At 42.2% G+C, this 23,376-nt stretch overlaps 1 protein-coding gene across 1 annotated transcript; it reads left to right on the top strand.

The window, feature by feature from the left end:
* Positions 1 to 5,538: 5,538 nt before the first annotated feature.
* Positions 5,539 to 23,284, top strand: LOC139667034 (NLR family CARD domain-containing protein 3-like). The gene is made up of 14 exons (XM_071546416.1): positions 5,539 to 5,545; positions 5,707 to 5,809; positions 5,922 to 6,035; positions 6,133 to 6,246; positions 7,398 to 7,400; positions 7,984 to 8,097; positions 8,334 to 8,412; positions 8,598 to 8,844; positions 11,352 to 13,152; positions 13,267 to 13,440; positions 16,069 to 16,242; positions 16,581 to 16,754; positions 16,963 to 17,009; positions 22,743 to 23,284. Exons 2-14 carry the CDS (start codon positions 5,721 to 5,723, stop codon positions 23,282 to 23,284), a joined length of 3,672 nt encoding a protein of 1,223 aa, XP_071402517.1. The 5' UTR covers positions 5,539 to 5,545; positions 5,707 to 5,720.
* The last annotated feature ends 92 nt before the right edge of the window (positions 23,285 to 23,376 follow it).

Here is a 23,376-nt window from a genome sequence, read left to right as displayed (position 1 = left end):
GTAACTACAACTGCTTGAATCTGCCGCTACGAATCTCAAATGCTGTTTTTTCGCTCACAATGACAAGTTCTGCGCGCTCTGACTTTTGCACCACATGTCTCAGTGAAATGTGGATTCGTACCTGTAGAGCCAGGGGCGGGCACTGTTCAGAGATCACATAACCCTTTTGGCCAATCAAAGGAGCTCGTTTGGGCACCTGCGCAGTAGTGTCTTTCTTGGCGTTGTCATAGCGACCATGACAACGGCGCGTTCATGTGCAGGTTTCTAGGTTCTAGGTTCTGATTGACTGTTGCTGCTGCAGACTCGGCTCTTTGAATTATCAATTTTTAAATCATTGGTTTATTTTTCCTTGGAGGCCACCAAGAGCTGTATAAAGCTTTATTTTCTTGAGCTCCGTGAACGCGCCTCTAGGCCACAGGAATGCTCCATGCGCATTCACCACTTCTACTTCCACTCTTGACTAGCTATACAGCTAGCTGATTGTTAGCGGAGGCTTTTAGCTGTATGTGATCAAACTAGATCACGTTAAACTCAACCTACACGTCCGCCGACACTTAGGTTTAACAGGCAAGACTTCAGAACAATAACGGATGGTTTCTAATTTGTTTTTGTTTCTCTCTCGATTAAATAGGTAGCTTGCAAGCTAGCTAACGTTATAACATTGCTGTAGTTAACCAGCTACATGTAGCATATGCAGTTCTATGCACCTACTTACTATTGTATATTTACTTACATCTCAAAATTCTCAGTTTACAGACTATGCCTATATACTTTTCTTTATCCTATTAAAGTTATGAATATATTTGGGCTTTGATTGTTCTAATTTCATTTACTGTCTGTAAATTTATATTTAGATGTCCAATTTGAAACCAGGTGTTTTTGGGCACTGCATTGGAAGATCAAGCTTATAGAAATTTTGCTATGACAGAGTCTAGATAGTATAACACTTGCAAACTCAAGTAAACCTTGGTGTGATACAACAAACCTAGAATATTCCCAATGATAATAATTTAACAGATTTTTTTTTTTCACGAGCAAACCTTGCATCTAAATTGCATAATGCAAACCTATCTTCATACACTGTTTATATAGGACTGCGTTTGATCAGAGTACTAATATGTATGCCATGACTAAATGTTGTGAGGTGACCCACCTTTGATCCAGTGTAGTTAAATCCCATGGATTAAATCAGTATGCAGCAGAATAATAATGGCTACAAGTAATACTATCTCTACATTGAGGCAACAGCATGTTGGTTAACTTGGACTATGTGGTCTAGATGTGTGGCTTTAGTCAATATTGTCAGAAATTACTCACAAGGAAGAGACATTCAAAAAATGTATCAGTGTATATTCTGTAAGACTTGTATAAATAAAAACACTGTTAGTAATAATATTGATATTTGTGACTAGAAAAACATAATGCTGGTAAAATGTAATAACCAAGGTAAGATGGAGAATAGTAATTTGAGGGCAATGGACTACAGAGTGATGACAAATAAGACCTATTTAAGAGATGATCCAAGACAATGTGTTATATGTAAAATAAACATTTATTTCAAAATACGTTTCATTCTACATGTTCCATTTTATATGGGTGAGACATTCTCAGGAGTATTAAGCATTACAAGACAGTCTCATCATCCATCTCATCAGACAGTCATTTGAAGAAGACCAATCCAGTGATTAAAAAAAACAATCATCTTTGAACTGGCACACTAGTTTATAACAGGTGGATATTTAAAGATATGTCAGTACAGGTAAGATTCAGTAAAAGCAAGATGTTAAGAAATCAAGTCACAGGTCTCTCTTGTAAAATATATTTTTGTCATCTCAATGGGACTTCCTGGTAAAATAAACGTAATAAATAAATAAATAAATAAGAAATCTAGTGAAGAAAGAAAGAAACTAGTGTAACACATCATAAATAAGTTAATTTCTTTGGGAGCATTTTCCAGAGAAGTGTCAGTGGTTCTTGAAGAGCAGGGGTTTCTGTAACAGAAGAAACTGCAGTAAGTATCTGCGGCTCAGTGTCTGACAGAAAACAGTTAGCATACATCATCATGATGATTACAGCACAGGGTGAAAACTACTTAATTTGTGAAGCACTGGCTCCAGTAGAGGTGAAAAATGTGCTACCAAGTCATTAACGTTACCATCTATGACCGATGTGAACCATCTCACATCGATAATGCTCTAAATTAAGTTCAAAATAAATCTCCTCACCTGGTTAAGCGAGTAAACCCTTGACATGGACCTGGCTAGCGATGTGTGGCATGAACTTGACTCCCTGTGAGAAACACAAGATAACGTTCAACACAAGTGGAGCAACACGAGTGGAGCATACATCACAAATGCAAAGTTTAGTCTATGATCTAACCAACATTTCTATGTTTAACTGAGTTTAATTTGTTTAACTTGCCTGGCGTTAACCCATGGATATGTTAGCTGACTCCGTCTCGTTACGCTAACCGTTATTACCAACGTTAGCTTAGCTCAACTTTATCCAGACTGAATCACTTCACATCGGATGTAAGATTTATACAAATTAAGCAAATGTTCTGTGATTGAATAAATGATAGAGTCATACCTGGACGATGGTTTCCCCGAAGAGCCGAGTCTGCAGCAGCAACAGTCAATCAGAAGCTAGAACCTAGAAACCTGCACATGAATGCGCAGTCGTCACGGTCGCTATGACAACACCACTAGACTCGTTCATGTGGGCCAGGTGGGGCCAAGAAAGACACTACTGCGCAGGTGCCCAAACGAGCTCCTTTGATTGGCCAAAAGAGTTCTGTGATCTCTGAACAGTGCCCGTCCCTGGCTCTACAGGTACAAATCCACATTTCACTGAGACATGTGGTGCAAAAGTCAGAGCGCGCGGAACTTGTCATTGTGAGCGAAAAAACAGCATTTGAGATTCGTAGCGGCAGATTCAAGCAGTTGTAGTTACTGACTTGTGTTTGTGCTAGAAAAATATCCAAGAAAAAAAAAATATTTGTGAGAAAATATTCTACAGGAATTCACATACTGATTTGCGGATGTGCAAATATTGTCCATGACTTCACATTATTTGATACGGGTGTGTGAATGTGTTTTGCACCATATTCACTGCAGCAACTGTAGCAAAAATGTGAGCGTATGAGTTTCTTAATTTGTGATTCGTAGAATAGGATTTGTGCACCTGTAAATGAAGAATTTGAGAAGGTGTAACTGTTGTGTTGTGTTTGTGGGAGAGAAAAAAATTCTACAAGTTTGCAACTCCTAAAGCATTTTTCTCTGTGATTCAAATTTACTGATACACATGTGTGAGTATTTTCTACAACTACAAATTCCACTGTCACAGGTGCTCAGATGTTTTGCTCCAATAATACCTCCATAATCCTCCCTGGTCTCCCAGTGAAGTCCAGCTGTTACTTTTACTGTTTAGATGAGACAAATTCTTCAGTTTTAATTTCTCTTCTTCAGCGCTGCTCTCTCTCTCTTCTGTCTCCACTCTCGGCCTCACAGTGCGGTACAGATCCTCTACAGCAGCATTACCGCCCCCTAGTGGGGAAGACGGACAACAGCAGTTTAACCCATTCAGTCTGTTGTTAAATATAACTTCTCTACAGTAACTTAAATTAATATCTCTTTGTCTCTACTTCTGCCTCGTGTGACATGCTGTTACTATAGCAACTGATCTGGTACAGACCCAAAACAAAGTTAGTAAACAAAGTCTCTGGAGGCAGCCTGCCAACTCCCGTTCACTTCCATTATAGGAAGAAAAAATAAATAAGTCAGTGGTGCACGCCGCCCGCTAGTGGACAGATGAGGAAACTTCATGCTGTAAACTGGAACAGGGCTCTGAGATAAAAAAAAAAAAAGAAAAAAGAAAAATGCAATGATGAGGCAACAAGCAGCTATGATGCCTTTCACTTGAGTTGGGTGTGTGTGTGTGTGTGTGTTTGGGGGCGGGGGGGGGGGGGGGGGGGAGTAAGACTAACATTAATAATATATGTGAATTTTTTATCATGATTTAAAGTCCACACTGCAGTATGTGTGTGTTAATCAGTGGTCGGCTGGCTTTCTGTACTTTTATATTGTTGCTCTGCTTTCTGTTTCTGCTCTGAAAGTAAAGGAGCAGTCTGTTAAAAAATCTATTTTCCTGCCGATACAGCAGTAGAATGATAAATATGGTAGTATATACAGTAGGTGATCCGTAGGAGATAATATCGTACTATTGTACTCTTATAAAGGGCAGTTTCAGGGAACATTTATTGTCAGAGATCAGCAGCGCCCCCTACTGGACTGACAAGAAAGTGACTGGTATAAAACAAGTCCTACGTGTGTTTACATGCACAGTATTCATGATGCTCATATGACCGTTAGTCAAACTGCTGATAAATTGTTTATATGTGTATTCATATCCTGATAAGAAAATTAATACATGAAACAACAGAATATTATGTATTTTATGGAAACTAAAACTTACACTGACAGTAAAAACCAACAGTGAACTGGATGAGATGCATGACACTATTACAAAATCAAACCTATGCATTGCTGTGTGTGTGTGTGTGTGTGTGTGTGTGTGTGTGTGTGTGTGTGTGTGTGTGTAGGCTAATCCTCCAAACCAGACTGTGAATGTGAACTATAAATTGAGACAGGCAGCATGAAATAAGCCTAGTGGAAATATATGGTGTGTTAATGGCGTTACAGTTAATGGCGTTACAGTTTAACCTAGTAGTTTGTACCAATTCAAGTTCCCTTCTCTTAAGTCTTACATCATCAGTATCGCATACTAATAATGGATATTCTGTACAAAATCATGTAGATACTTAGAGTAATTGTCTCTGAATTGCTGTTAGGTTAATTTGGATTCCAGCATACAGGAGTGAAGGGAAACTAAATGGTAGCTTCCCTTGCCAAAAATGATAGATTCCCTCGCCAATCATTTGTAGGGTGGCAGTTCAGAATACTGGGATGGAGAGGACAGAATGTCTTCTGTACGCTATACAAAATAAAGATGGCACAGCAAGAAGTATAGGAAGAAACAGAAAGGAGGAGATCATAATATCAAGATTAAGAATTGGACATAGCAGGTTAATAAAATGTTACATATTGTGGAGATATCCAACAGGTTGATGTGAGTTTTGTCCAGAGGAGTCGTCCTAAATGTTTTACTCAGATATAGAATGGACCATAGAGTGCAGGAAATAAGGTTAAAACCCTTTAGGCCTACTGAATTTTATGGGTAACAGTATTGGATGCAGAACTTTGTTTAACTTCTTAGAGAAAACAGGTCCTGTGCAGGCTGTAGGAAAGGGCATTTTTTTTAATGCTTCTGTTGAAGTCACAAGTTCATTCACTGTGTCTGTTATTCATTTACAGACGTTTTGATGGACTTTGATACTGAAGTTATGATGTGACCGCACCCTCAGATCAAATGTTCACAGACAAGCAGGACTGATGAAGGAGAGAAAGCAGCGGCTTCTCTCTCAGTGTTTCCTCAACAGATGAAGCTAAAAAGTGTCTTTTATTTGATCTGGATGTGAGTTCACCAGGTGTAGACCCTACAGTTTTTCTGACAGGCTAATGATTAACTTGTCGCATCCATGTTTCCACTGTCCCAGAGGCTTAAAAATCCTTTCTAGGTGAACCTGGTCAATATATCCTGTGATGGAAACCTTGTTGTCATGAATCAGCCCAGTGTGTTTGTGTAAAGGTGTTCACTGTACTATGAGTCTGTCTGAGGAGAGAGAGGAGGGGCTCCCTCCCTCTAAAGCCACTCTGTCTGGGGAACATGACAGCCGGACCAAAGCTAAGAGGTAAGATGAGGATCTCTAACTGTCCATGACTGTTCTCCATCTCAGAGCTCAGCAGTGAAATCATTACGGCATCATTATTCAGAGTAAAAGCTCTGTCTCTGTTGTGTTGAAGCCCAGTCCAGCAGGAGAGACCAGAGTCCCCTGAACCCAGCTGTGTGTCCATGAAGAGTGACCAGTCTATGTTGGATCCTGTAAAATTTAAAGATGAACATCCTACTGAAAATAAGTAAGTCATTATCATGTTATCATTAATAAGCATATAAAATTGTCTTCTTCATAAAGACACAGACACCTTTACTGTGATCATTATCTGTTTCAATCAGGATCCAGCAGGAGAGACCAGACTCCCCTGAACCCAGCTGCGTGTCCATGAAGAGCGACTGGTCTATGGAGCCACCTATTGCCTTCAAAGATGGACAACACTCTGCTGAGAAAAGGTAAGAATTTAACATTTACGTTAACATTAACATTTACAAGCAAATATCTTAGTTTTTTGTTTTTTACTCCATTCTGTGTATTAGACACATGCAGGTACTTGCTAATTTAATGGGAGAACAAGCAGCATTACTCAGTTAGGCTTCAATTCCTAGATCATTATAAATTACAAGCAAACAACACTCACCCCAGCTCAACTTTGACCTGCAAAATGGCGTGACTCACTGATGCTCAACCAATAAGAGAACAGGCGGGACTGACCTTTCATACTCACTAAATTCAAAATGGAAGAAGCGTTGATGGTGTTTCAGATTATCCATGTTTGTATAATTGCTGGCTCAAAGAGTACAATGTTTTTTGACTTTAGTATGCTAAGATACTACTAGCTGAAATGCTACAGTAATTTCCAAGCACAACCGTCAGGGAGTGGGGGTGGGCTCAGCGAAGGTTCCGGTCGCGCCTATTTTTGCCACAGTGCACAAGTAAATGCTGCTTAGCCAATTCTGGTGTGGCCGCGGCTTTAGCTGTTATCTGTGTTTGTGGTGGGGGGGGGGGGTTGATCTTCCCCTAACCAATCACTGTTATTTTCAGTCACACTGATGCTGGGAGTATTTACTAACTTCACAAAGAATGTCGGGCGTTTCTGACAAAAATATAATCTTTGCAAAGACACTGGCTCTCATTTATCGATCTAACGTAGAAACCAGCGCAGATCCGAGTGCAGAAATCATCTCAGGACAGGGTTCATGTGTGATTGATGAAACGTTCGTATCTCACCGATCACAGCGTAAGAATGATCGAGCGTTGATAAATGTGGCGACTGAAAACAATCGTCATTTAAATATCACGCCCCTAAATATTCTCGGTTTAGAGGCCTCGCCCCCAGAGTTTACGACATGGAGAGGCGTAATACGTCCAAGAAGAGAAACTTCTCCGACCTCAAAACAGAAACTGTAACGTCCCAAGTCCAATTGAACCAATTAGTTCTATTTGGCAGCCTGGAAATTGGCATCAAAGGAAGTCGGAAAAATGCGGTATGGAAAGAAATCACTGCTGCGGTCAACTGCGACAATCGAACTCCAGCTGAGGTTTGAATATTTAATTTATACATCCGTGATATAGCCTATATATATAATAGTAGCCTAATATAAAGCTTGTATCGCAATTATTTACATTTAGGTGAAGAAAAAATGGTCAGACTTCAAACAAGTAGGCTATCTCAAAATGAAAGAGAAATTAATCTTACACCAGAAAACTGTTAACCCCGTTAATTGCAAACAATTTGAAAATACCTATTTATGTTAGGGATAGGCTGTATCACACATAGTCAATGTAGGCCTTTACAAAATATAATATTTTGCCATAGGCTCCATATTTTTAAGCGATGAATATGTGGCTGCATATGCTTAGATGCCAGTCAGAATATATGGTCTAAGGTTTTTAGTACATTTACATATTCCTGTTATCCTGGAGCGTAAGAATACAAGAGGGAGTAGGATAAGACTTAAGGCGAGAGATAGGCGTGTTTGTTTAGAGAACAAATAGAGTCAGAGGAGAGGGGGAAAAGTGGGAAGATTGCATGATGGGTTACTGCAAACTTCAAACTTTAATACACTTTGTGTGATAATACATTTATTTTTGATACCTACCTGGTAGTTTTGGGGTATCCACAAGCTACTGTGGCTGGTTGACTAAAGAGTTAATTTCCCACCCTGGTGATCTTCCTCTCTGTCTATCAGGATCCAGCAGGAGAGACCAGACTCCCCTGAACCCAGTTGTGTGTCCATGAAGAGTGACTGGTCTATGGAGCCACCTATTGCCTTCAAACATGGACACCACTCTATTGATCAAATGTAATTATTTAAAACTGATTATGTCAGATTCACAGTCATCAGATATAGAATTGGTCCGGTCCTTCATACTCTGTTCATTGAGTTTCATCTTTCAAAACATCACATCCAATAATCAGAGCAGCATTTACATTGGAGTTCATCATGACGGGAACACAACACCTTCAATGTGTGTGTGTGTGGTTGTGTGTGTGTGTGTATGACATTGTATGACATAATACATCATGTTTTCTCCACAGAGTCCACCAGGAGAGGTCAGAGGTTTCCAGCGGTCAGTCTGCCCAGGAACATCAAACAGACCTGGCCTCCATATTTATGGTGTGTAAATGTACAACAACACCTTTTACTTCAGCTACAAAGAAACTGAAAAACAAACATTCTGACCATAATAGTCTCCATGCTGCACTCTTTCGATCAGTGGGCTTTCAGACTCTGCAATATGGATTTGATTTTGTGTCCTGATTTTAGTATGGAAGTTTAATTCATATATTATTCTGTTGCAGCTGCTTGAGGAGAACATCGTCACCTTTGTGAAGAACGAGCTGAAAAGGTTCCAGTGGTTTCTGAGTCCAGATTACCCAGAATGCTTAGAGAGGCAGAGGGAGGATGAGGAGGAGGTGGACGGTGAGGAGGAAGAGCAGAGGAGGAGCAGCAGAGAGGCTTTTCTGCAGATCACACTACACTTCCTGAGGAGAATGAAGCAGGAGGAGCTGGCTGACTCTCTGCAGAGCAGTAAGAGGCTTTTAACAGGTTTAACATGATGGAGAGGGGAGATGGAGGGAAAATGGAAATGTTTGCATTTCTAACCTCTGCTGTAAATACAGACATTACTAAAACTACATATCTTCAATTCCAGATTGGAAGGTAAATGTGCACAATCCCCAAGGATGATCTGGTTAAATTATTGATTTGTTAATGTTGGTATAAAATGCTTAGCACAGTGGTTTACATTAAAGCCCCTACGTGTAGAATTTGTATCTGATTATATCATCCTCCAATTAATTTTGATACCATAAAAGCAGACTCGGCCGGATGGCTGGACATTAAAACATTTCGGTAACACTTTATAATAACCATCATTAATAAATGGTAAATTGATAGTTAATTAAACTTTAGTTAATAGTTATTTTACTGTTAACAAACAATGAAATGATCATTAATAATGTTTACTAATTATTAGTAATGCTATAATTTATGTTATTTTATCATTAGTTTGTGTAATATAAAATCATTTGTTTATAAATTATATATTGTATCATAGCTGATAAGAGACGGTAAAAAGGGTAAAAAGCTATGATACAATATATAATTTATAAACAAATGATTTTATATTACACAAACTAATGATAAAATAACATAAATTATAGCATTACTAATAATTAGTAAACATTATTAATGATCATTTCATTGTTTGTTAACAGTAAAATAACTATTAACTAAAGTTTAATTAACTATCAATTTACCATTTATTAATGATGGTTATTATAAAGTGTTGCCAACATTTCCAGCCGACTACTTTCTTACTGTTTCAAGACTATATCTTTTAACCGGATGAAGGATTTTAGTCATCCGACGTCTGGATCTTAAGTTAAGCTGAGCCCCTGGACTTCCTGTGTCCGCCGAAGAGCGGTGAATCTGCTTTATTCAGTGTTTTTACCGGTTTTAATTACCGGGTCCGTTTGTTTTGGAGAGGAGGAGACCTCTGCGGATAATTCGGCTCCCGGTAAAAAACTTGTGAACGATGAACACTGAAGGAATCCTAACCTAAAAACAAGCTGAGCACCTAGAAACAAGCTGAGCTAACGTTAGCGGCAGCTAGGCTCGACGTCCTGTGTCCACCGAAGAGCTTTGGAGAAACCTGATTTTTTAACATGAAACTGCTTTATTCAGTGTTTTTACTGGTTTTAATTATCGGGTCTGTTTGTTTTGGAGAGGAGGAGACCTCTGCGGATAATTCTGAAGAGGCTTAAGGCCAACACAGAGCTGGCTTTCTTTCTCCTACATGTAAATGTAAAATACCAATAAGTGTCTCAAAATGTGTTACCAAAGTTTTTAACTATTTTTTTAGGACCAGTGTGGTTTATATCTGCGGCATGGATGGATTACTGAACGGGCCAACTGGGCCCAGGCCCAGGGGCCCAAGAGCTCAGGGGGCCCCTGAGCCAGAGCCTGATACATGATGATGCTGTCACTAACTTTACATTTACTGCCCCACAGTCGAAGGGCTTTGTCATTTATTTATTTACCAAAGCCCCAAAATTCCCCCATAATAACCTAAACATTTGTTTTGAAGTTGTCAACATGGCTCTGTCACAGTGAGTGTTCCCCTCAGTTTATCTATAGCGCTTTAGCAGTAAAGCTCTGCATCATTGTCCAAAGGCTTTGTAATTTAAAGTCATGGTTTACGAAGACCCCAAAATGTTGTTTTCCCCTCCTGATCTGTCAGAATAGGACCCACTGACTCATACCAAGTCAGTGGGCAATCAGAGGCAGGGGGGCCTTAGTAACTATCTGTGCCCAGGGGCCCTTTGTCTCATAATCCGCCTATGATCTGCGGTTATATGTAATGGCATAACGTTAGTTTATTTATGTAGTCAGCTGCCTGTACAGCTACTGAGCTATGTAACCTAGCCTAGCAAATAAGCTTCACTTTGTTGGTACATAGCAGACTGCCGACAGAGAGTGGGGGTACAGAAGGGAAAGAAACTATCGTCGTGACTTACATTTGTCAGCAGACTGTGTCGGTTCATGTGTCCTGCCTTCTGCCAGCCTGATCAGCTGTAATCGCCTCATTTAAAACAACTTCATACTCCGATTATGTTACTTGATTTGTGTTTAGTCTCTAGTTCGTTAGCGGTAGCATTTTCCATTAGCTGCAGCTCGTAGCATCAGAATAGTAAATGTTGGATAGACTGTTTACAGACAGCGCAAAAACAGCAAATTTTCACAATTGCGAGGGCTCAGTCTACAAGTCCGGAGGGTGGACATTTGGATCAGCTAGGAGTCTTTTTTTTGGCACTACCACTAGGAGTCGCCAAAATCAACAATTTTCAAATCTTGAAAAAAACAACACACCAAAAGTTGCTTTTCACATTTAGCTGGACACACAGTCAGGACACGTTTTTCCACCCATCAGCAATGAGTTAAATAGATGCTATGGAGTTGTGTGAGTTGAGTGGACATATTTACCAGAAAATATTCATGCTACATTTAATATAACATCCATTTATTGATGTTATTTTTGTTTGTTCATTCAGAAACTCTTGCTGCAGTGTGCCAACGTGAACTCAAATCCAATCTGAAGCAGAAGTTTCAGTGTGTGTTTGAGGGGATTGCTAAAGCAGGAAACCCAACACTTCTGAATCAGATCTACACAGAGCTTTACATCACAGAGGGAGGGAGTGGAGAGGTCAATGATGAACACGAGGTCAGACAGATTGAAACAACATCCAGGAAACCAGCCAGACCAGAAACAACAATCAACTGTGAAGACATTTTTAAACCCTTACCTGGAAGAGACAACCCAACCAGAACATTGATGACAAAGGGAGTGGCTGGCATTGGGAAAACAGTCTTAACACAGAAGTTCACTCTGGACTGGGCTGAAGACACTGCCAACCAGGATATACAGTTCACATTTCCATTTACTTTCCGAGAGCTGAATCTGCTGAAAGGGAAAAAGTACAGCTTGGTGGAACTTCTTCATCACTTCTTTACTGAGACCAAAGAAGCAGGAATCTGCAGGTTTGACAAGTTCCAGGTTGTGTTCATCTTTGACGGTCTGGATGAGTGTCGACTTCCTCTAGACTTCCAGAACAACGAGATCCTGACTGATGTTACAGAGTCAACCTCAGTGGATGTGCTGCTGACAAACCTCATCAAGGGGAAACTGCTTCCCTCTGCTCGCCTCTGGATAACCACACGACCTGCAGCAGCCAATCAGATCCCTCCTGAGTGTGTTGACATGGTGACAGAGGTGAGAGGCTTCACTGACCCACAGAAGGAGGAGTACTTCAGGAAGAGATTCAGAGATGAGGAGCTGGCCAGCAGAATCATCTCCCACATCGAGACTTCACGAAGCCTCCACATCATGTGCCACATCCCAGTCTTCTGCTGGATCACTTCTACAGTTCTGGACCATGTGTTGAAAACCAGTGAGAGAGGAGACCTGCCCAAGACCCTGACTGAGATGTACATCCACTTCCTGGTGGTTCAGTCCAAACAGCAGAACGTCAAGTATCATGGGAGAGCTGAGACAGATCCACTCTGGACTACAGAGAGCAGGAAGATGATTAAATCTCTGGGAAAACTTGCTTTTGAGCAACTGGAGAAAGGCAACCTGATCTTCTATGAAGCCGACCTGACAGAGTGTGACATTGATATCAGAGCAGCCTCAGTGTACTCTGGAGTGTTCACACAGATCTTTAAAGAGGAGCGTGGGCTGAACCAGGACAAGGTGTTCTGCTTTGTCCATCTGAGCATTCAGGAGTTTCTGGCTGCTGTTTATGTCTCTCTGTCATTCATCAACACTGGTGTCAATCTACTGTTAGAACCACCATCAACATCCTGGTCAACACTATTTAAAGACAAATCTAGTCTAAAATACATCTACCAGAGTGCTGTGGACAAGGCCTTACAGAGTCCAAATGGACACCTGGACTTGTTCCTCCGCTTCCTCCTGGGCCTTTCACTACAGACCAATCAGACTCTCCTACAACACCTGCTGACACAGACAGGAAGTAGCTCACAGACCAATCAGGAAACAGTCCTGTACATCAAGGAGAAGATGAAAGAGAATCTTTCTCCAGAGAGAAGCATCAATCTGTTCCACTGTCTGAATGAGCTGAATGACCGTTCTCTAGTGGAGGAGATCCAACAGTACCTGAGATCAGGAAGTCTCTCCACAGACGAACTCTCCCCTGCTCAGTGGTCGGCTCTGGTCTTCATCTTACTGTCATCAGAAGAGAAGCTGGATGTGTTTGACCTGAAGAAATACTCTGCTTCAGAGGAGGCTCTTCTGAGGCTGCTGCCAGTGGTCAAAGCCTCCAATAAATCTTTGTAGGTTCAAATGGATAGTAATACATGTAAATAGATGACATGAGCTTCTCTACTGAAGAGAAGAAAATCTATTTTAAAAGTTATTGTTTGTCCTAATCACTAATTCTTGTTCAGGTTGAGTTACTCTCAGCTGTCAGAAAGAAGCTGTGAAGCTCTGGCCTCAGTTCTCAGCTCCCAGTCCTCTAGTCTGAGAGAGCTGGACCTGAGTAGCAATGACCTGCAGGATTCAGGAGTGAAGCTGCTCTCTGCTGGACTGGGGAGTCCACACTGTAGACTGGAAACTCTCAGGTAAGATCCATTTACAGTTTTTTTCAATTGATTTCACTCATATCTCCAAGCTATGGTCCATGCTCTTAAAACAGTCTCTCTCAGGTCAGTACCTGAGAAACAGGGACGTAGCCATAATTTCAGAAGTGAAGGGGACAGATTGTTCAGGAGTAAGACAATTTTTATTGAATGATTTATTGAAAGATCCTCTCCCATTCGATTTTCACAAACATAAATCAACAGATTTCAAATAACTCACAGTATTTCCAGCCATTTCATCATAACATAGTATATACACAAACTAAAGCCTACAGCCCATCTTATTTGTTAAGCATAATGTTCATGGCCATGATCTAGCCTAAGTGAAGCACCCAAACATGTTTCTGCGCCTCTCCTTAGCTGTAATGAATTGCTGAGCAATCAGTCTCCTATTTAGTTTGTCCTGTTTATGTGTAAATGAATCTCAAATTCACTCTTATCCGATATTTCCTTAGCCAGCTAATCTCTCCTCACCTGTGAAGCCTCACCATGACCATCAGCGCTGCCTGCTCCCTGTCCTGAACCCTCAGAGCTGGCTTCTCCCTGCTCTTTCTATTGCAATACAGATTTTTAAAAAAATATGTGCAAAGCAATGGTGAAATTCAGAGTACAAATTAAGGAGAGTGGGTCTATTCCTAGCATGAAGCTAGCTAGCTAGCCATCTAACCTATATGCTTGTTAACTAAATTGGCATCTAGTTCATTTGACATCATTTAGCTAACGTTATCAAAAACAGCATAACTCAACTTACACAGTTTGATTTGAAGAACGAGTGTAAGGTTTTTTGCCTCTTGTTGGCTGGTTTGCTGTACATTGTGCCTGAAGACGACAGGATGCATACAGTTCACTCATTCATTCACGATAAAAAGCTAAGTAGCTAACAATGGCTAATTGGTAATCTGAGCATCAACATTTTTGTTTTCCAGCTATCGTTAGCTAGCTAGCTAGCTTCGTTTCGTTTAGATTCGTTTCAACGTAGACCAGGTTATTAGCAGCAACCTAGCTAGCTAGTTAAATTGTGTGATGGATGCACAAAATCTTTAGCTACAAAGTAGTAAGTACTAAAACATCGTACGTCGTACCACATAAAAGTCAGTAAATTGTCAGTAGAATTATGTGAAGCCGGGATAAATTGAACACACAAATGCTATTTCGTGGGGACTTTATTTTCTTTTCTGTTAGTTTTCCCCAATTATGGAGAGTATCTTATAAGAAATCTTGGCTTCCACTGAAGGCCAGGCTTTGACATTTACAAAAGAAACATTTAGCAAAAAAAATAATAAACAAAAAAAAAAAGAAACTCAGTACTATTCCAGTACAGATAACACATCACAGAAATGGTGACAATTTGGCACAAATGTGGCACAAATACGGCAGTGGCACCTCTATAAACGGAAGAACACAGAAACATATTCACCACACTGCCCTGTAAATTCTCTAAAATATCTGTGCTAATATATCAAATTTAGCAGCCAATTCAGTTCACAGAGAAAGCAACATTCATTCTGCTTTACACATTTGACAAACAAAAATACAAAACAGCAAAACAGAAATAATCATCAAACTGTTTCTTACCGAATTCACAGATAGCAAACTGCTCTGCACGTGTGAGGTTTTCAATCCGCAATCATCTGCAATCCTACCAAAACAATCGCACAAAATGTGGTCTTTTAGTGCATCCATTCCATTGCATCAAACAACATTAAACCACTATTTTACAGAATTGTGCAAAATAACCTCAAAACCACATAAGATGCTTGATAAATGTTCTCACCGTTGGAACCAGTGGCCATCCCCAGCGAAGTATACACTTCCTGTATTTTCCCAGCGTTCCCTGACCACTCAGCAGGCATACCGCTCCAAGAAATGGTGAACCCACGCCCCCTGCTGTCCAAAGTACGTATCCCTAGCCAGATTGCAGCAACGGAGAACTTCATCCAAATGGATTTTATTTCCCGTAGATAATATTATTTTACCACCTGGCTACATATGTCATATCTCTGGGGCTTACATTTCCTTCCCGCTTGCAGAGCACACGCATCCCTACTGTGATCGCAACAAAAGACGCAGCGTGAGTAACGTGCGTACCCCGCCCACTTAGAGCGCACCACCAAGTGCAGATTGGCTGGAGTTGGTGCTGGTGTGTCAGCGCGTGCCTTATTTCGGGTTATTAAAACTATCTACTTTAACAATGTGAGTTGTCACAAAATTAGCGCTGAATTTTTAAATAAAGTGCGGGGGACAGAGGGGACAGATATGGGAACTGCGTGGAACGTGTCCCCCGCGTACCCCGTGTCCGCTACGCCCTTGCTGAGAAAGATATTCAGAAGATTGAATATTGAATAATGATTCTCAAACCAATTGTGATACAAAAGGTACTGCAAAGGGTGACCCTGCAAGTTATATATCAGGATTTTAGAGCTATTACACAAATTGTAATTGTAATAGCTCTCTGTGGATTGCCTTCCTGAGGGGTTTAAGCTAGGAAATTCAGTTAATAGTTAATCATTAGTAGCAGTAATATAAATGCAGTGCCCAAAAAACACAGACAGTCATGACATTTACACATAAGAGAATAACATTTCCATATCTTTTCATGTCCATGTTGAGGTTGAGTGGCTGTCAGCTGTCAGAGAGAAGCTGTGAAGCTCTGGCCTCAGTTCTCAGCTCCCAGTCCTCTAGTCTGAGAGAGCTGGACCTGAGTAACAACGACCTGCAGGATTCAGGAGTGAAGCTGCTCTCTGCTGGACTGGGGAGTCCACACTGTAGACTGGAAACTCTCAGGTCAGGATTCATCAACCTGTTCAACACATGACCAGTTAAATCCTGCTTTACATTCAGATTAATGTCAGTCAATAAACACCTAACCTGTGTAGGATTTTTCTGCTCATGTGATTCTCAAACCAGTTGTGATACCAACATTTAGCTCTACTTTCTAGGTTCTGTGAACTGCTTTCCCTGCTTAAATTTCATTATTTCTTCGTTTTGCTGACACTGTTGTTGTGTCCTAAGATTCAACTGCATTATCCTAATTAAGACTAGTGTACTAATGAGGAAATCTAGCATATGCCTTTAGCATATTTTGTGTGTGTGTGTGTGTGTGTGTGTGTGTGTGTGTGCAGGCTGTCAGGCTGTCTGCTCACAGAGGAAGGCTGTGCTTCTCTGGCCTCAGCTCTGAGCTCCAACCCCTCCCATCTGAGAGAGCTGGACCTGAGCTACAATCATCCAGGAGCCTCAGAAGTGAAGCTGCTCTCTGCTGGACTGGAGGATCCACACTGGAGACTGGACTCTCTCAGGTATGGAGAGGCTTGCTGCCAGGCAGAGGCAGTGTCTAATAGAGGGGCTAGAGTTGGCAGCCATTTTGTCTCTCAGACTGAGAAGCTGAGGAATATTGTTTAATGGTGGACATGAGTGACACTGACAGGAAAATCATTCATAGGGAAGGTTATTTACTGCCCATGTTTCCATCATCAAAGACTGATCTTACTTTGTTTTTCCCCCCAGTGTGGACCATGGTGGAGTGCAGAGGTTGAAACCAGGTCTGAGGAAGTGTAAGTGTGTATTTAGTTTGATTCATAAAAACAAAGCAGCACACATTCAACTACTGTTGAATGTAGTTCCAGTTTCTTCTGTATGTTCTATGCTACTTTTAACTGTTGAATAAAACCCAAGGCACCACAAAAAAACTAGTTTGCGCCAAAGTTCAACAGCTTCGTCTCTCCACTAAGCCTCTGCATGTAGAATTTATATCAGATTATATTGTCTTCCAATTTATTTTGATAGCATAAAAGTTTGTCAGTAGAAAAATGAGACCATCAATGAGACCCAAACTCATCTCTCTCATTCACCATGGTCACCAGAGACACAGACTCTTGTTACGACCCGGCTCAGGGGAAGCAACATAAAGGAGTCACAGACCATGTTGATCTTATCAAAAGCTGTTTATTGTAACATAACATAAAGGAAGAGAAAAAGATGATGGTGGCTGTGGTCTCTGCTGCTGTGATGTAAGCTGCAGAGGGAGAGAGTGTGAGGGTAAGAGCGGGGGTTTTAAAAGGTTCCCAGCAGGTGCCTGCTATTGGCTGACGAGGCTTGGGAATGTTCCAGTCATCGGCAAGACATCACAGCTTACAGAGCATTGGACATAACACCCCCACCCTTAAAAGGGTTGCTCTAAGGCAACCTATCACAACCACAACTCAATAAAATGGCAATTTAATCCTAGAATAAGATGCACTTACGACCTTGAAAGGGCGTCTGCAAGCACATTGTTCTTCCCACGGATCTGTTGAACATCCAAAATGTACCCCTGCAAGATCAGACTCCATCACATTAAGCGATGATTGGAATTTCTCATCCTGTGGAGGTAAACAAGAGGATTATGATCGGTGTACACCAGAAGGGGGAGACATACACATCAAGTGGTCCAAGGCAAGGACCAGGGTCAGGGCTGCCTCCTCTATCGTGGAGTAGTGCTTCTGATGCACGTTGAACATCTTGGAAAAGTAGCACACGGGATGCTCCACTCCAGATGAATCCTCTTGAAGGTGGACAGCCCCAATAGCAGCATCATTGACATCGATTGCAAGTTTGAAGAGCCTGTGGAAATCAGTAGCTGCAAGGACAGGAGCACTAACCAGCAATGACTTCAGGTTCTCAAGTGCAACCTGACATGTGTCGGACCAAGCAAAGGGGACTTTTGGACTTAGCAGATTGGTTAGTGGGGCAGCAACAGTGGCAAAATTCTTGCAAAAGCTCTGAAAATAACCTGCCATACCAAGGAACCTTTTCAACTCTCTGCGGGAGGAAGGAACAGCATAGTTCACAATAGCTTCTACTTTAGCTCCAATAGGACAGACATGACCTCGACCGACAACATTGCCTAGGTATGTAACCGTGGCCTGTCCAAACTTACACTTGGCAAGGTTCAAGGTGATGTTGGCAGCAAACAGCCGTCCAAACACAACTTCAAGCTGAGCTACACGTTGAGGGCCTACGAGCTGGTTCCTGAGGCCTGCCGCCAGCGATTTAGAGGCCATGGTAAGCCTGAGAAACAGACTTATGTTGAATTTGCTAAAGAAAAGGATAACCTATTTGATAGATGGTGCCAGTCTCAGAAGGTAGACAATAAAGAACAACTCAGACAACCGATCCTGCTAGAGGAATTTAAAAGCTGTTTGCCTGATGTTGTATCTACTTATCTGAATGAGCAAAAGGTGTTGACCAATTTCCCCTCGGGGATCAATAAAGTATTTCTGATTCTGATTCTGATTTCTGATAAGGCTGCTGTCTTAGCCAATGAGTTTGTGTTAACCCATAAGATCAACTTCAGTGACAAAGAGCAATCTGAGCACAAGCTACCTAGGGCTTGTTCCTTAAAGCCTGTACTCCCCATTGCTGCTTCATCTCTGGCTAGAAGGTCCGCCACTGGAAGTGCTACTCCAGAGAGGGTTTGTTTTTACTGTAAGAAACCTGGTCACCTCATTGCTGATTGCCTTGCTCTCTGTAAGAAACAAAAACGTGTGAAGCCTGTAGCATTTGTAAAAACAGTAGAACCCCCCTCTCTGCTGCCAGTAGATTTGCCAGCTGCCAGTCATCTGCAAGACATCAGGTTACAGAGCATTGGACATAACACTCCGCCTCTCTCCATGCTTTGAGGAGGTTGAGATCTGTGTTGCCCCTGGCGAGTTATTTGGAGCTGGAGGATGGAAGCAATACAAGAACTTTTTCTCCCGGTGCATATTGTCACAGTCTAGTCGCTCTGTTGTACAGGCATTGCTGAGGTTCCTGGGCCTGGAGCAAATCCTTCTGTGATAATTAAGTGTGTGGAGTTTTGCTCTCAGGTCCAGGACGTATTGAATTTCATTTTTTCTTGGGCTCGGACCATCCTCCCAGTTTTCTTTAACCAGGTCCAAGACCCCGCATGGCTTCCTGCCAAATAGCAGCTCAAAGGGGGAAAACCCTGTGGAGGCCTGGGGAACCTCCCGCACTGCTAACATCAGAGGGTCTAGCCACTTATCCCAATTGTGACTACTTTCATGTACAAACTTACGGATCATGGATTCAATCGTTTTGTTGAAGCATTCGACGAGCCCATTCGTCTGGGGATGATACATGCTCGTTCCAATTGGTCGAATCCCCAATAATCCGTACAACTTGCGTACTGTACATGACATCAATGAGGTGCCCTGGTCAGTTAGAATCTCTTTCGGGATTCCAATTCAGGAGATGACCTGAAACACTGCCTGCACAACACTCTTTGCAGAGATATTCTGCAGGGGCACTGCTTCGGGATATCGTGTTGCATAGTCCACCTAAAACTAACACAAAGCGATATCCTTGTGCACTCCAGTCAAATGGCCCGATGAGGTCCATGCCAATGCATTCAAACGGAACCTCTATTAATGGAAGTGGGCGCAAAGGCGCTTTTGGAATGGCCGGGTGGTTAACTAGTTGGCCTTCAGGACAGGATGCACACTAGCGGCGCACATCCCCCCAAATGCCCAGCCAATAAAATCGAGCCATTATCCGGTTAAGTGTCTTTTCATACCCCATGTGACCAGCCATTGGTTTGTAGTGAGCTGGAATGGAATGGAAAACCATTTCCCGACGGCTCTTTGGCACCAGCAACTGGATGGTTTCCTCTCCTGTCTGAGTGTCACGGCTCACTCTATACAACCTGTCTCTAAACAATGAAAAATATTGGAATGTCAGCACTGCGTCAGAGCGCACTGAATGACCATCAATTTTCATCACTTGATCGAAGGCTGAGCGTAGAGTATCGTCACGAGACTGCTCAAGGGGAGCCAGCAATCTGGACCACTTGACCGACCTCCACGAGTGGACACTCCCTTCAGAAGTGGCCGGGCTGCCCACACCGACAACACACCTGCCCTGACGTCTGAGGAGCCCTCTGTGAGTTGGAAACAGAGCCCATACAGGCCGGAGCCTGTGGAGGGGGAGAGGAAGAACGGAAAGGGTTATTGCGAGATTGAGACAGAAAAGGGTTTGCATTTATTGGTCTGTGTGTGGACACTGGTGGTCGGGGAGCTGGGGTGGGCCTCAGAAGCCCTGCCAGGGATCGCTCCTCCAAAGGCTGTTTTCTGGGCTGGAGGGACAGGTGGTCTTCTGCCAGCGTGATGGCGGCGTCCAAGTCGGCTGGCCTGTGGCAGCGCACCCATTCTGAGGTTCCGGTCAGGAGCCCCTCGAGGAACTGTTCCAGCACTACCCGTTCCACCACTTGGCTGGCAGAGGACTCCCCAGGGTGTAACCACCGGATGGCCGCGTCAAGTAGTTGCTACGCATATCCAAATGGATGGTCGGCTACCCCCAGCCTGGCCTTCTGGAACCGTGTGCGGTGGTCCTCGGGGGACTGGCCTGTCTGGTCTAGTATGGCTGTGAGAGTGTGTGTGTGTGTGTGTGTCTGTCTCCATACACTCTGCCAACAGGTCCAGCTGCTACTGCTTAAGAGAGGAGACAGATGATTAGCAAATGTGAAACACCTGATCTAATTCACCTGTCACTGAGCTTGCTCCCATGAGCCACGCCCCACTACCTCTCCTCTATAGACTGTGCTAAACCACACACACCCTCCACACTCTCCATCTCCGATCTAGGGCAGATCCCTTCTCCAAAGAAAGAAATTAAGGCGTGACCTGAAAACCCCACAAAGTGTCTTCTTGCACTGCCAAACCACGCCTTGTAATTCTAAACTATAAAGTTCTCTGTCCTTTGTTAAACCTTTGCAATTCGCCAAAGCGAAATTCTCTCTACAGTTTGCAGGGCAGGCAGGAATAGTATGGCAATACATGTTTTGACCCATGTGGCTTGCCATAGACAAGGCTGAAGTATGTGTGCACCTGATTGACAGGCAGTAGGTACACCTCCTCGCAGAGAGCTCAGCTGATTGGTTGAGACCTACCGGGGGTGAGATTTTGGAGAGCCTGCAAACAGAGGCAGGGGCGATCACAGAGGCCTGATCTTCTCTCAGACCATTTAAATTACTCATAGATGAAAAGCTGGAAAAGCCAGTTGCTGTTCCAAACATGGAAGAGCCATGTGTTCCGAGATCTGCTTCTGTTTCGTCACTTACTGTTGCCAGGCAACCCAACTGTCGCCAAGTTTGTCTCGTCAAGCTTGGTGACCTCCGGAAAGGCAGCCTCCTCAACCGGCGGTCATCCCAACGGAACAAGTACGCTCTGATACATCTCCATCTCTTTCTGCCTAGAGTTGATGCAAGAGCTTTGCTAAGTCGCTACCAAATAGTCTAATTTATTCCCTACAACATTCTGCCTCGTTTCTCTGGTTTCATTGACCCCAAACTTACATAACTGCATTTACTGTTTGCAATTATTATTCCTAATTTTCATTTCATTATTCAGAGCCTAAAATTGCCTAAATTCAGTATTTTATTCTGCTTTTATCATCTGCTCATTTGTCCCATATTTTATTCACCTCCTGGATCACATTATTTTGTTTAATTGGTATATTTTGGCTTAATGCAAAATCATTGTTCCGTTTCATTTTCTGCAGACAAAAGTAATCCCTGAACTAAAAAGATCTCACAATTCTCAGATTGACTGATTAGTATAACCAAGTAAAGGTCTGTTTTCTTTCCTCTAAAGAGGTGGTGCCCCCAACAAGTGTAAAACTAATATCTTCATCAAAACCTTACATTTTTGTATGTTTACTTAATTCTGAATTTGATCCTTTAAGTAGTCTCTGCTATAACAATGCTGTCATTATCAGTAATATAAAACTAATGCTTGAGCTTCAGTTATCTGCAGTGGTACTTTTCCTACATAATCCAGCTGTATAGCTGGGAAGGGGGTGTCGCAAGTGTCGCCAAGATGTCACAAATGTCACTAAGACAGTGCCTTTTTTGACGCTACCACTAGGTGTTGTGTAGGGGCTTTAAACAAGCATGATGGTGTTTCTCTGGTTTGATTATGAACCAATGAGTGAGGATTATTAATTTAAGGCAATTAAGATTATGTATGAAGCATTTTGTGAATATAGGTTACACCAACCGAATAAAAGAAAATAATAGTAGTACAGAATTGTCTAGATTTGTTTAACAAAATCTAGAAAGTCTAAATATAATTTTGTTTCTGTGTAAATGGCTCTAACAGATGGAGAGTTCCTTTACACAGCAGTATGTAATGTCCATTCATTCAAATCTGTTGGATCCGTTGGAAATCTGACAACACACAGGTAACAACAGGTCTGTTGAAAAAGGTCTGATAAAAATCTGCTGCTGTATTGAGTCTTGTTCTCTCCATCAGATGCCTGTGAACTGGACCCAAACACAGCAAACAGAAAGCTCCTCCTGTCTGAAGACAACAGAAAGGTGACACTGGTGAGAGATCAGCAGCCACATCCTGATCACCCAGAGAGATTTGACTTCTGTCCTCAGCTGCTGTGTAGAAATGGTCTGACTGGTCGCTGTTACTGGGAGGTCGAGTGGGAAGGAGTTGTTTTGATAGGAGTGACTTACAGAGGAATCACTAGGAGAGGAAACAGTGATGACTGCTGGCTTGGAGGGAATGAAAAGTCCTGGAGTCTGTTCTGTTGTGATAATGGTTTCTCTGCCTGTCACAATAACAGAGTAACAGACATACTTTTCCCCCTCCCCTCCTCTGACTCTAACAGAGTAGCAGTGTATCTGGACTGGCCTGCTGGCTCTCTGTCCTTCTACAGAGTTTCCTCTGACACACTGACCCACATCCACACCTTCCACTTCACATTCACTGAGCCACTCTACCCTGGGTTTGAGTTCAGGTTTAGGTTTGGGTCTGGTTCCTCAGTGTCTCTGTGTCAGATATAGGAGGGAGAGTCACATTGTTTGTAGAGAAACACTCACACTGCTGACCAAAGACAGCTGCTGAAATAGTAGTTCACTCTGTACAGGATCATATA

Source organism: Centroberyx affinis, unplaced genomic scaffold (assembly GCF_046629955.1).
Source record: "Centroberyx affinis isolate AG114_WGS23_722 - 3 ecotype Tasmania unplaced genomic scaffold, CSIRO-AGI_Caff_v1 ptg005258l_1, whole genome shotgun sequence".
Classification (NCBI taxonomy): domain Eukaryota; kingdom Metazoa; phylum Chordata; class Actinopteri; order Beryciformes; family Berycidae; genus Centroberyx; species Centroberyx affinis.
Note: the sequence above shows the minus strand (reverse complement) of the source record. Positions and strands in the feature narration are given on the sequence as shown.

Excerpts from the sequence above, each read along its gene's own strand:
- LOC139667034 (XM_071546416.1), top strand. The coding sequence starts at position 5,721 with ATGAGTCTGTCTGAGGAGAGAGAGGAGGGGCTCCCTCCCTCTAAAGCC. Across the intron at positions 6,036-6,132 it reads GAACATCCTACTGAAAATAA|GATCCAGCAGGAGAGACCAG; the intron begins GTAAGTCATTAT and ends TGTTTCAATCAG. Across the intron at positions 16,755-16,962 it reads TGGAGACTGGACTCTCTCAG|TGTGGACCATGGTGGAGTGC; the intron begins GTATGGAGAGGC and ends TTTTCCCCCCAG.